This window comes from Carassius auratus, chromosome 39 (assembly GCF_003368295.1).
Source record: "Carassius auratus strain Wakin chromosome 39, ASM336829v1, whole genome shotgun sequence".
Taxonomy (NCBI): domain Eukaryota; kingdom Metazoa; phylum Chordata; class Actinopteri; order Cypriniformes; family Cyprinidae; genus Carassius; species Carassius auratus.
The window spans coordinates 6,046,231-6,058,780 of record NC_039281.1 but is presented as its reverse complement, the minus strand read 5'-3'; the positions used below and the strand labels follow the sequence as shown (position 1 = coordinate 6,058,780).

The 12,550-nt window shown below is 36.6% G+C and overlaps 1 protein-coding gene across 2 annotated transcripts in view; it reads right to left on the bottom strand.

The window, feature by feature from the left end:
• The window catches only part of LOC113057747 (teneurin-2-like), a 45,740-nt gene extending 35,531 nt beyond the window's left edge, over positions 1-10,209 (bottom strand). For both annotated transcript variants that reach the window (XM_026225246.1, XM_026225248.1), the window contains exons 1-3: positions 10,080-10,209; positions 3,982-4,187; positions 3,520-3,715 (exon numbers count right to left, since the gene is read on the bottom strand). In XM_026225246.1, coding sequence (XP_026081031.1) covers positions 3,520-3,715; positions 3,982-4,187; positions 10,080-10,200 — 523 coding nt within the window. In that variant the 5' untranslated portion in view covers positions 10,201-10,209. The remainder of the gene's footprint in view (positions 1-3,519; positions 3,716-3,981; positions 4,188-10,079) is intronic.
• Between the last annotated feature and the right edge of the window lie 2,341 nt (positions 10,210-12,550).

Sequence of the window (12,550 nt, the reverse complement as noted above, 5' to 3'; positions counted from 1 at the left end):
CAGAGTCTTTAATGTATGAAAATGAAAGTAAATCACTCACTGCTCTTGACTGATTTACCTTGTAGTACAAGAATTTATCCAAAGTCAATCCAAAAATCAGATAGAATTGTTTTACTAGTGGGTGCAGGCCACTAGTTCATTTATGTAAGTGAGTATGGCAAAATAGTGATCTGTGAAATATTATACCCACAAATTCTTAATACTGTAGGCTACCAGTGAAATTGATTAAAAAAATAATAATTAAGGACCTGCCCATGTTTTGCTTAAGTGTTTCTTTCTTTAATTGTTAATGCAACCTTTTCACACCACAGACTGAACCAAATTAAGCATTTCTTGCTTGGTAACTGTTCAACAAAGTATTGATAGTTGTGTAAATATTGTCATACTGACAGCTGTCTGAAGTTTTGGTTGATTCCATCACATATCTTTTTATCAAAGTTATCCGAAATTATCAATATGAATTTGTTCTGAGTTATTGTCATATATTATTACCAGTTTCTAAACTACAGCAAATAAACTGTGATTATGTGAGAAATGTTGAAGGTGTCTGAATACATTTTGGTTTGATTGTGTATTTTATCTTACAGTGAAGACTATGCAGTGCTATTTTAAATTAACATAAACAAACTTAAAAAAATGTAAACATTATGTAAATAGCACAAATAAATAAATAGAATGAACATACAGTACAAATTAAACAATTTTAAACAGTGTGTAACTGCATCATCTATACAAACCATTGTGCTTGGACCCCTTATGATCTCCTTGATTTAAAATGCATTGTTTCAGTTATCTTGTGTGTCGTTGCCCACAACGTGACGGTGGCAGGACTGTGAAATACATACACGAGAAAAATAGGCATGACTTATTTCACATCCAGCTAGACAACCCTGTCATAGCTGTTATCATAGCCCAGGCTTTTTATTAAAAAAAGAAAACAGCAAGGGAGCATGGAAAAAGACTGTTGCAGGTGTATTTTTTTATGGCATTATTATTTGTATTAATTTTGCAGCGGGGCAACTCAATGTTGGGCACACAAGTACTTTGGCTCTTTTGCTCCATGGCCAAGATGGCCAAGCCAACATCAAAGTTAGTTCACTAACTTTTAATTCTAGTTTTTATTTTTATTATTATTATTCTTCTGAGAAAAAAATTCTGAACGCTACTCCTCCTAGGGCTTTAAAGCCACAAGCCCCAAACTCGGCAGACACCTGCGGGATAGAGGGGTGGTGTGTGCTATATCTTTTCAGAGTGATCAGACTTAAAGTTTTTTTTTAATTAATTTTTAAATGTAAAAAAAAAAAAAAAATTGCGCCCCTACAGTTGCAATGACATTTAGGGGCGGAGTCGGGTTTCGTTTCACTTTTAAACTGGTTAAAAATACTGCTGCTCAGCCCAGGCTGTCTACACGGAGCCGAGAACTAGCGAATTCATTCTTATTTAAGACCTTTTAAAAACGCGATTACACGCAATCCACACGTTAGAACACACCAAGAGCTAAATTCAGATGTTTCTGAACTGTTTAAAGTAATAACATTATATATTCGCGGCAGCCAACTGCTCGCGAGCTGGCAATGTATTTCTCTGAACACTTGAAGTCCACAGAGAATTTACAGCCTTTCACATTAAAACACTGCAGCGAAACGGCACAAAACAATTTGAATAATATATTAAATGGTTTTAAAGTAGTTTTGGCCACTGTCACGCTGGTCTTAGCTGGTTTCTAACTGAATCATCAGGCGGAACGTCACAGTGAGCTCGCGCTTCAGCCCCGCGCTGCGGGAAACAACTGAGCAGCTGATGGCGCGTGTGCACGAGAGAGAGCCGCGCGTATCGCGGACAGGGACAGCAACACTGAACAGAGCTGCCGTTCAGGACGTTCACTTCCTCCTGGACCTGAACGAACAAATTCAAATCGCAGTTTAAATAAACAGAAAAAAGAGCGAAAAGCAAAAGAGCTCAATTCAGCAGCGCGGTGTTCTGGTGTTCAGGGAGCAAGCAGAGACGCGTCTCAAAGTCTTCTTGCTTTTGTATCGACAACAAATACATACAAAATATGTCGAAATACCCGTGTTGGAAAGTGTGTTCGAATAAATATGTGGTTATGTCTTAAGTGAAAGTAAAGATTTGCAAAAAAAAAATCGGATGTGTATCATCATAATGGATGCGTTTGTCTCTTAAAGGGACCGCGCCTAATTTACTAGCTCTGCTGTCAGAGTCTTTAATGTATGAAAATGAAAGTAAATCACTCACTGCTCTTGACTGAATTACCTTGTAGTACAAGAATTTATCCAAAGTCAATCCAAAAATCAGATAGAATTGTTTTACTAGTGGGTGCAGGCCACTAGTTCATTTATGTAAGTGAGTATGGCAAAATAGTGATCTGTGAAATATGATACCCACTAATTCTTCATACAGTAGGCTACCAGTGAAATTTATTTAAAAAAATAATAATTAAGGACCTGCCCATGTTTTGCTTAAGTGTTTCTTTCTTTACTTGTTAATGCAACCTTTTCACACCACAGACTGAACCAAATGAAGCATTTCTTGCTTGGTAACTGTTCAACAAAGTATTGATAGTTGTGTAAATATTGTCATACTGACAGTCTGAAGTTTTGGTTGATTCCATTACATATCTTTTTATCAAAGTTATCCGAAATTATCAAGATGAATTTGTTCTGAGTTATTGTCATATATTATTACCACTTTCTAAACTACAGCAAATAAACTGTGATTATGTGAGAAATGTTGAAGGTGTCTGAATACATTTTGGTTTGATTGTGTATTTTATCTTACAGTGAAGACTATGCAGTGCTATTTTACATTAACAAAAACAAACTTAAAAAAAGTAAACATTATGTAAATAGCACAAATAAATAAATAGAATGAACATACAGTACAAATTAAACAATTTTAAACAGTGTGTAACTGCATCATCTATACAAACCATTGTGCTTGGACCCCTTATGATCTCCTTGATTTAAAATGCATTGTTTCAGTAATCTTGTGTGTCGTTGCCCACAACGCGACGGTGGCAGGACTGTGAAATACATACACGAGAAAAATAGGCATGACTTATTTCACATCCAGCTAGACAACCCTGTCATAGCTGTTATCATAGCCCAGGCTTTTTATAAAAAAAATAAAACAGCAAGGGAGCATGGAAAAAGACTGTTGCAGGTGTATTTTTTTTATGGCATTATTATGTGTATTAATTTTGCAGCGGGGCAACTCAATGTTGGGCACACAAGTACTGTGGCTCTTTTGCTCCATGGCCAAGATGGCCAAGCCAACATCAAAGTTAGTTCACTAACTTTTAATTCTAGTTATTATTATTGTTGATCAGTTGTAAGGCTTAAGATTTTTTTGCTTTAGATTTTGTTGTAAAACAAGTAGATTTTGTTGTTTGCTTATCACAGCAAATTTATTGTATCTTCTCATGTTTCACAGCTGAGTGATATAGTGTGTGTTTGAAGATAATGTGTAATGGAGAGTTTAAGCAGTGTTAGAGTAACTGACCCAGAACAGCGGTGCTAAATGAGACCGATTCCATCTCCTTGCCATCATTGTAGAAAGCCAGGTGCCATGTGCCGGGGTCCAGATACTGTACAAACACGGCCTCGTTCAGAACCACCGTCTGAATACTGCGTCTCTCACGGGGCGACTCCACTACGCTCCATTTCTCCTTTCCATCCAAACGCTCCATATAGTCATACTGCAGAGGGAGAAATGCAGAAACAAGGGAAACGAGAGGGGATGTTTTTATTTTTCGTGATCTCTAGTGGTTTGACAGCATCCATACATATCACACAGTGAGACAGTTTGAAGTTGAGCTATAGAAATGATTTTATCTAACACCCGGTGACTTCTAAAATGTATTTGCGATGACTGATTGATCTGTTGTTGGGATGAAAGAGGGATTTTTATCCCTAAAAGGACTTCACAGAGTGGCCTCTCTGTAAATAGAATGGGTGTGCGCACCTGTGCATGGGACGGCGGCAGCCCTTTGCGAATGTAAACCCCAAAGAGTGCATCCTTGCCCAGGGAGATGTTGAACTTGAGGAACTGAGGCTGGCTAAGGTGCATCAGGGATCTCCAGAACACCCCGGGCGGCACCTCCTGGGTCACGCGCCTGCCCACCTCCAGGCTGCCCGTATCTATGCTGCTGTTGCGAGCTGCCCATGGCCCTGAGACAGAGAGGAAGGCATAAAAAAAAATCAATCTCTCACCTCGGCTGTGTTGCAACTGCCCCTCGTTTATAGATTCAGAGGTAGCTGCCTTGAAAACAGAAAACAAAAGGAAACAGCACAAATGTGTTTTCTCTCTGGGAGACACTTATCTGATGGAAGCTGAAAAACACAAATGCTACTTCCTGAAGTCTTTTTACCCATAACCTCACTGTACCCACCCAGCGCAAAGAAAGCCGAGAGTGTATCAGGATAAACAGCAGACAGCCAGAGAGAGACAGGGACGAGGGGCTTCTTTGTTGAATATCTGAGCCTGGTTTTTCAAATGTAACTAGCAGAAGAACTGAGGAATAATCTATAAACTGTTAATGGCTGCTTCTACGAAGCTGAGCTTTATTGGAATTTTCACATGAAATAAGTCTTAAAGTGTGATCAGTGATTCTGACTGAGATTTGGTTTTCAGACCAACAATCTAAATGTCGACATGAAACAGCATTCATAAAGCATTTTACTTTCACAATGTGATGTATTTCAGAGTGAAATAATACATTCAATGAAAGAAATGTAGAATGTGAATTTATATATACAGTTTATATATATGTGTGTGTGTATTCTTTTTCTTTGCCTTCTTTCTTTATTTTTCATATGGAATGTATTGGATTACATAAATGAGCCATTCACTATAAAACTTCAAAAGGGTCAATAAGATTTATTTTTATTTTTGTATGTTTTTGAAAGAAGTCTCTTAATACTACTTTATTTGATCAAAAATATTATAGAAATATTTTTATTTTAAAACTATTTTCTTTAATACATTTAAAAAGGTAATTTATTCCTGTGATACAAAGCTGAATCATACTCCTGGCTTCAGTGATAATATAGAAATAATTTTAATAAGCTGGTGCTGATTTGCTGCTCAAAAACATTTCTCGCAGTTATACTGATCAATATTTTTATGAAAACCTTGATATATATATATATATATATATGAAATGTACAAAACTGATTTTGTGTCCATAGAAAGCACATTAAATGTATGTAAAATGTCTACTTTTTTAAGGTTTCAAATAAGTTTTTGGAGAATAAAATGTCAAAATTTGGATAAAATAATGTTACATTGTCATTCAGTGTAACACAATATTTATGCAAAAATTCAAACAACATGCTTATTCTGACGTGTACATATTAAAATATCTAAAAGAATAATGGAGCATACCAAATTGTATTGTGTTTTAAATGGGTAAAACATTCTTACTGACAAATGGGCAAAACCTAGGATAGTGGCAAATGTTAAAAATTTCAAATTACAACTCATTAGTATTTGGGGTGAAAGTAATTAGTCTTTTAATATGCCATAAATTGATTTTTGTTGTAAATATGCCTGACAAGCTTGTTATACAGAATGTCATTTTACTGGGTGTCTTCTGTAAATCAGGGGAAAATGTATGATATTTATTTTTTGCTCAGAAAAACAAAAACAAAATTGCAATTAAATAAAACAGAAATTTTTTTGCATTTGTTTTGGGGGGGGGGGGGGGGACTACAACAGTTTAAAGCAGTATTACACGTTTTTTTATGCTTAAACACTTTTTAGTCTTTTACCCACATATTGTTTTTCCGGATTATTTGATGAACAGAAAGTTCAAAATAATAGTTTTCGTTGTAGTTTTTAAGGGTTTATAAAAATATTCTACAGTACAACATAAGTGGGTCCTTATAGGTTCTGTGTTTCTTTAGGGTGCTGTGAGGAACCTATTTCTAAAAGTGAAACTGGAACCTGTTTATTTTTTATTGATCATCTGCTTCACTTCCTCTCCCCCTCTCTGTTCCTGTCTCTGGTGTTCATGGACTCTCAGGCTGAGAGAGAGATCTCTTCTATAGTGAGGGTCCATGTATTCTGCACCTCAGGCTTTGGCTCATACGGCATGTCAACACCACCATCCTGTTTACCAACATAATCACACAAGCTGTTATCCACTTTTCATTTAATGGAAAATCCATGGTTGTTCTCTCCCTCTCTGTCTTTCTCTCGCACTTTCTTTTATTCTCTCTATCTCTTGCTCATAGCTAGCGGCGATGGCCGAGTGTAAATGAAGGTTGCGTGCAACAGATTCCCTCTGTCCCTATGGTTGTGATGTTCTCACACACACACGAAAACAGCTCCCCTGTAATCAGGTCAGATCTACACTGGAGACCGCAGCCCTGACAGAGAAAACCTGTGAAAAATGGTGAGGAAATAAAGAACAATGAAAACACAATCAGGATGGAGCAGCCGCAACAGGAGATGAAATAGCCCCCCTCATTAATAGAGAACAGCATGGACGGAGGAGAGATAGAACTAAAGAAAGGAAAATAGAGAGCGGGGAGCCCGGAAGAGAATTTCCTTAGGGAAGGAACGATCAGTCTGTGGCTGTGGCTGTGGCTGAAGCAAAAGTCCAGCCTTATTTCACAACAAAACACAATAGCTCTGTACCAAAACATAGTGAACCACCTTGCTGATTACAGACAGTTACCTTCTAAGGTTACACTATATATTACTAAGGCAACATTAACACCAGGACAGAATGTCTTAAGTATTTTATTTGGAACACTCCATGTAGGCAGAGTCATACAGAACATAAAATACAAATCAATATAAATATGCCCCAAATTTGTAAATAAAAAAAGTAAATAGAATTTATTCAGCATTTATCAGTTCGTCATTCATTTAGCTATATTAATTACTTTAGTTATATTAACTATTCATTTATATTTCTAGTATTTAATTATATCTATTTATTATCAAACATTTATGTTTTTTGCTAAATTTGACGTTTTAGTAGCAAAATTAAGTTCTTTGAATTACATAACATGCAAACAATTCAATATATAATGTGCTTATATATACCTCAACAGTTAATGTTAATTCAATAATTATTTTATTTAGGAATATTGATTAACAGTAAAGACATTTATAATGAAAAAAAAAAAAAAAGGAAATATCTGTTTAAACAAATTGGATTCTTTTGAAATTTTCAAAAGAAGAAAAAGATAAGTGGTTTATACAAACATTATGCAACCAGGGGCACTGCTATGGCTTCTGGGCCCCATGAAATCACTGTTTTTTTATGTATTTTTGATCAAATAAACACAGATCAATCAATCAATCAATTAATGTCTTACAGACCCCAAACATTTGAACAGTAGTGAAAATCATAAACAGAAGACAAAGCGATAATTACTGTATTTATATTAAGAAATGTACTGTAAACCGAATATACACTGTATAAATATAAAATAAACTGTAGGTTTTGGACCAGAGCTATCGTGGAGATAAAAGACATCTGAATCTGAGTGTGTAAGCAGAGCATCAAGTACCATAACAGAATCCAGCCGAGTGCAGAGAGGCCAATCATAAGCTAATGTAGCCAGCAGGCAAAAGCACACACAAATCATTTCACAGATCAGTCCAGAGCATCAAATCATCCCCCAGAAGCCCAGATAAGAGCATCTCAACACAATACGCCAGACAATAAGGTAGGATAACAGCTAAACACAAAGACGCAGCAGAGGATGAGAGAGACAGAGAAGAAAAAGCAACAAAACAACCAGATATGGAACAACACAAGATATTATATGTGCCGCTATCTTTAAACAAAGCAACCCGCAACATCTGCCTCATAGCTGTACTGTAGAATTGTCTATGTATGATTAATGAAATCTCACTGTTATGTAGAATATAATATGTCTGCATGTGAGAGAAAGAGAGAGCGACAGGGAGAGAGCGAGAGAAAAGTCATATTTGTATGGATGGAATTGACACCGACGTGCTGAGGGGTTGAGATTGAAACACTTGAGATGAAGAGCTGTTTCAAATCTCACCGTTACCCACACACTCACACAAAAACACAGCAAACTATTATACAACATACTCTATATTCAGTCACAGAGTTAGATATGTTTACAAAGCTCTGAGGAAAGAGGAGAAGAAAAATGAGACAATGTGAAAATGTATTTCCTCTACAGTTATTTTTAAATAGAAATGAATAACCTAGGTTATGCCTTCCAAGACAGAATCCTAACCTTCTACCCTCACTAATTCGGAGGAAACTATAGACAGCAACTCTGCTAAATAAACTGAGCTTTGCATGGGAGACTTGACTTGCAATTGATTTTAATAGAGCGTGATGTTAGCAAGTTACTAAGATAACACAGCTGTTTTATAATGAACATAATACCAAAAACAAGCAAATGTTACAATGATCTTTTTTTTCTCTCTCTTTCCTTGTTCACCATCTTGGATTTAGTGCTTCACTGAGCTCCTTGCAATACATTTAAAATTTGCTCAAAATGAATTGTATTAATTATACTACTTGCCACCTCTGCCACTAAGTTTTGTAACACAATATGTGTTCAAAGATGACTAGCCTCTTCATTTTCTGAAGAAGAACAACAAGTAGAAAAAAAACTGTGTTGTCCTTCATACAGAGGTGATGTGGTGTTTTTAGGACACTTCCTTTGAATCTGCGAGTGTGTGAGATCAAGTCAGAGACAGCCAGTGAGAAGTGGGGAAAAGAGATGGATGAACAGCCAAAGGGTTGTGTAAGGAGGTTCATGAGTGTTTGTTTACAATCTTTATCAGTTTTATTCAAAAGTTTGATTCCTGATTATCAGTAGATTATGAAGATGTGCTGATCATGTAGGATTACTATCATATCTTACTACTCCAATTTTTATGCATGTAATACCTGGATGTTCAAATACTTATGGCAAAATTTGCAGTATAGAAGGTACTGTAGCACACTGTGCAGAATACAGTATCACACACTTGTAAACATCATTTGATTACAAATGCAAGATTTTTATGTCCACATCCACAGAAATAAATATGTATAGAGGTACTACTGTCTAGGGCTTTTCACACAAGAAATTGTTAACTCTAAGTCATTCTAAACCCCCAGATAAAAGGGATCCATGCTTTGCGTTTCACACTGCTTATAAACCTGGGGTTAAAAATTAATCTTGGGTAATAATAAGCTGAAGTTTCAAACTGTACATTCATAAACCCCAGGATAACATTCTTATTTCCATAGATGAACGCAGCATGCAACCTATTTACTGTACATAAAGGCACATTCTCATATTAGCCTATATATTGCCTTGTATTATTACGTTTTTCGTATTTGGAATATAAATGAGAATAAAATGGTCCCTTTTTCACTTAAAATTGATGCATTTTCCATCATCTGACCTTTTTTCTTCTCAATCAGTGAAACTACTGTTTATACAATGTTCAGTGTTTCTGTGACTGTCCAAAGCATGCAATACAATGAAACATGGATACAAAGCATCTAGTAGCAAAATTTGAACACAACAACAATCCAAGTAACATGTGTGAAACATTCCTTTACCCACGGTTAAAAGAGGGTTTTAAAATGATGATAACCCAGAGTTAGGGAGAGCAGTGTGAAAAGCCCTTTTGCGTAACACAGTTTGAAAAATAATCACCTCCCCAGCACCACTGTCCCACAATGCCTTGCTGCTCGACCTAATCATATGGATACTTGGTTTCTCATGACTTGTCACACGGCTATATAAAATGAAGCGTAGGGAATAATATCCCTTGTCGATCGTGGAAGAAGGCAGAGAAGTGTGTGCAGGCATAAATGAGCGGTCATGATGGGATGCGACAGAGAAGCAAATTACTAAACAATATTCAAAATATAGAGTACGATCTGCAAACAAACTGATATACATATTATATATTGGATGTTTTTTTTTTTTTTTCATTTTTCTAAATGTAGTTTATAGGGTTTTATCCCCCTTTGTGTTATTCTGTTACAATCCTGACATTCTTCTTATGGGGAAAAGAGCGTGCGGGACTGCAGCGTGCTGTGAGGCTGTGCTGCTCACCTCTGCCTCCAGAGGGCGCTGTTGCTACATCACTGTTGCTGGGCAGCCCGGCTCCCAAGCCGTTGTTCAGCATGGGACCAACCACAGGTTTCAGCTGCCAGTTCAGCCCCAACAGATTCATGGCTGAGAGGGAAAGAAAGCAATAGAAAGAGACAGAAAGAAAGAGTGTAAACAGTGCAGGTATACGAGATGAGAAAGGTAGCCAGAAAAAGAAAAGCTTGAGGACTGTGCCAAGACGACTCTGTACTGTTGTTTCATGGTAAGAGCACAAATGATTTAAAATGAAACCAAATGCTACAACTAAAATGTATAATATTGATCTGTTAAACCTGGTGCAGTCAGGGAGAGACAGAGAAGATAAAGTAATTTATTTTGTGCTTGAAAAAAAAAGCACAGACAGACTATAGTCATTTTTATTGATTGCATGACTGATTGATGTTGACTGGCTGAGATGCCATCTGTCACTCATGGGACGCTTACACTTGATCGTCAGTCTAATATATGTCACAGCAGCAAGTGTGCATGTATAAAACTAGTCTCAGTGTCTCTGAAATTCTCATGCAATCCTCCCTATATCAGAAATGTAAAAAAAAAAAAATTATAATAATAATGTTCCCTGACTACAGCATACCTTCACAACATTATTCAAGCTCCATTTACTTTGTACACCAATTTTGAAGTCATCATTTGAAAATCCAACATATGACCTGCTGCTTGCATGTTTAGTTACTAAATATTTCAAATATGAAATAATGTAATATTGCTTTTAGCAACATACTACATATTTTATTTTATTTTACAACTGTTTGTGTTTACAAAGAAACATCAAATAGCAGATTGCCCTGAATGTGAAATTTTGAAGATAAAATCTTTTTTTTTTTTTCTTGTAAAACATACTCCCATAATCTTTATTTAACCCACAAAAAGGATTCCATTTCTATTGTTTACTGCCTTCTGCAATATAATACATATAATAATTACAATACATTATAATGGACATACTAATCCATTTCATGTTATTGTAAATAATTGCAGTATTATAATAATTGTCAATTATAATGCATTTTAATATTTACCTATTTCAGGTCACATTTTTAAATAGTGTAATGGCCTACAACAAATGTGCTGCACTGTTTTATGTGTTAATTAACTGTAGTTTTTTACAGGCATAGCCACACATAGTTATAACTTTTCATAAATAATATTTATTTGTGATAATATAATAGAGTTTGTAATGTAATATATACAGCCATCATAGAAAGTGCCACAAAATGATTTTCTGTGAGTAGATTAAAGGAACTGGGTGACTGATCTAATTGGTACTTTAACAAAATCAGTTTAACTGTGTGTGTGTGTGTGTGTTTTATTCCAGTCATTTAATCACTGGAGCCCTGAGGAAATGATGTTGATGCACTTCTAAAGACTGAGACAGAAAGAGAAGCAAACGGTGAGACCCACGTCTGTAGGAATTACTCGCACCTCAACAGGTTAAAAAAGTTGCGCAGGCAGAAAAGCAGCAGAATCCAGACAGCATTCAGAGCTTTCATGTTGAGCTGGCATGATTCAGCGACAATCTGATTGACGGCTGAAAGAAAGCAGATCTCTCTCTGTCTTTCCTGTTTGCATTGAGCGGCTGTCGTTTCTTTTTCGTGCCTGTGGAGCTTATTTTGGTCTGTTCGCTCCAAGGCCTGTGTGCAGTTTGTCAGCTGAATCTCTTCCCGATCCGCGTCCTTTCTAGTTATGCCAACTTTTTTCGCAAACAGAAGAGAGAGGAGCGCTTAGTCTGCTGAACTCCAGAGGTGCCGCAGGAAACGCGGGAGCGGAAGCTCTTTGTAACGCGCAGTCTCAGGCTGATTGCAGGATCTTGTGCTTTATCTCTTGCCCCTGTGTGTCTGCGTCATCTGTTCTTCACAGTGGCGTTAAAGATGGGCTAAGATTGTGAGTCATCAGAGACAGCAACCACAGGAGGAGGTTCATATGGAGGGGCAATGTTACTCTCATGTATGACTTACATTGTGCATTCCTTTACTGCTTCATTCTTCTTATACTAACTTGCTAAAACATTATTCCACTCAATTGGATATAATCGGTCTCTTTCTGATGCTTGTCTTAACTCTTTCTGTTTCCCTCTCTCTGTCTCATTCTTTTGTCTGTCTTAATTGGTCTGCCTGTCTAACTCTTTCTCTCTCACTGTCTCATTCTCTCTCTTTCTCACTCTAACCTTCTTTCTCACCCTTTCTGACACTCTCCCTTACTATCTCCCCCAGTCTCATATTCTTTCTGTCTGTCTTATTCTCTCTGCATGCCTCCATCTTTCTACCGGTCTCACCTTTTATCTCTAATTCTTTCTGTCTCACTCACTCAGCCTTTCTATCTCTCTTACTATATACCATTCTTTCTGTTTGTCTCACTATCTATTCAACTGTCTCAATCTCTCTCCTTTCCTCACCCTCTAAGTATCACAGTCTCTC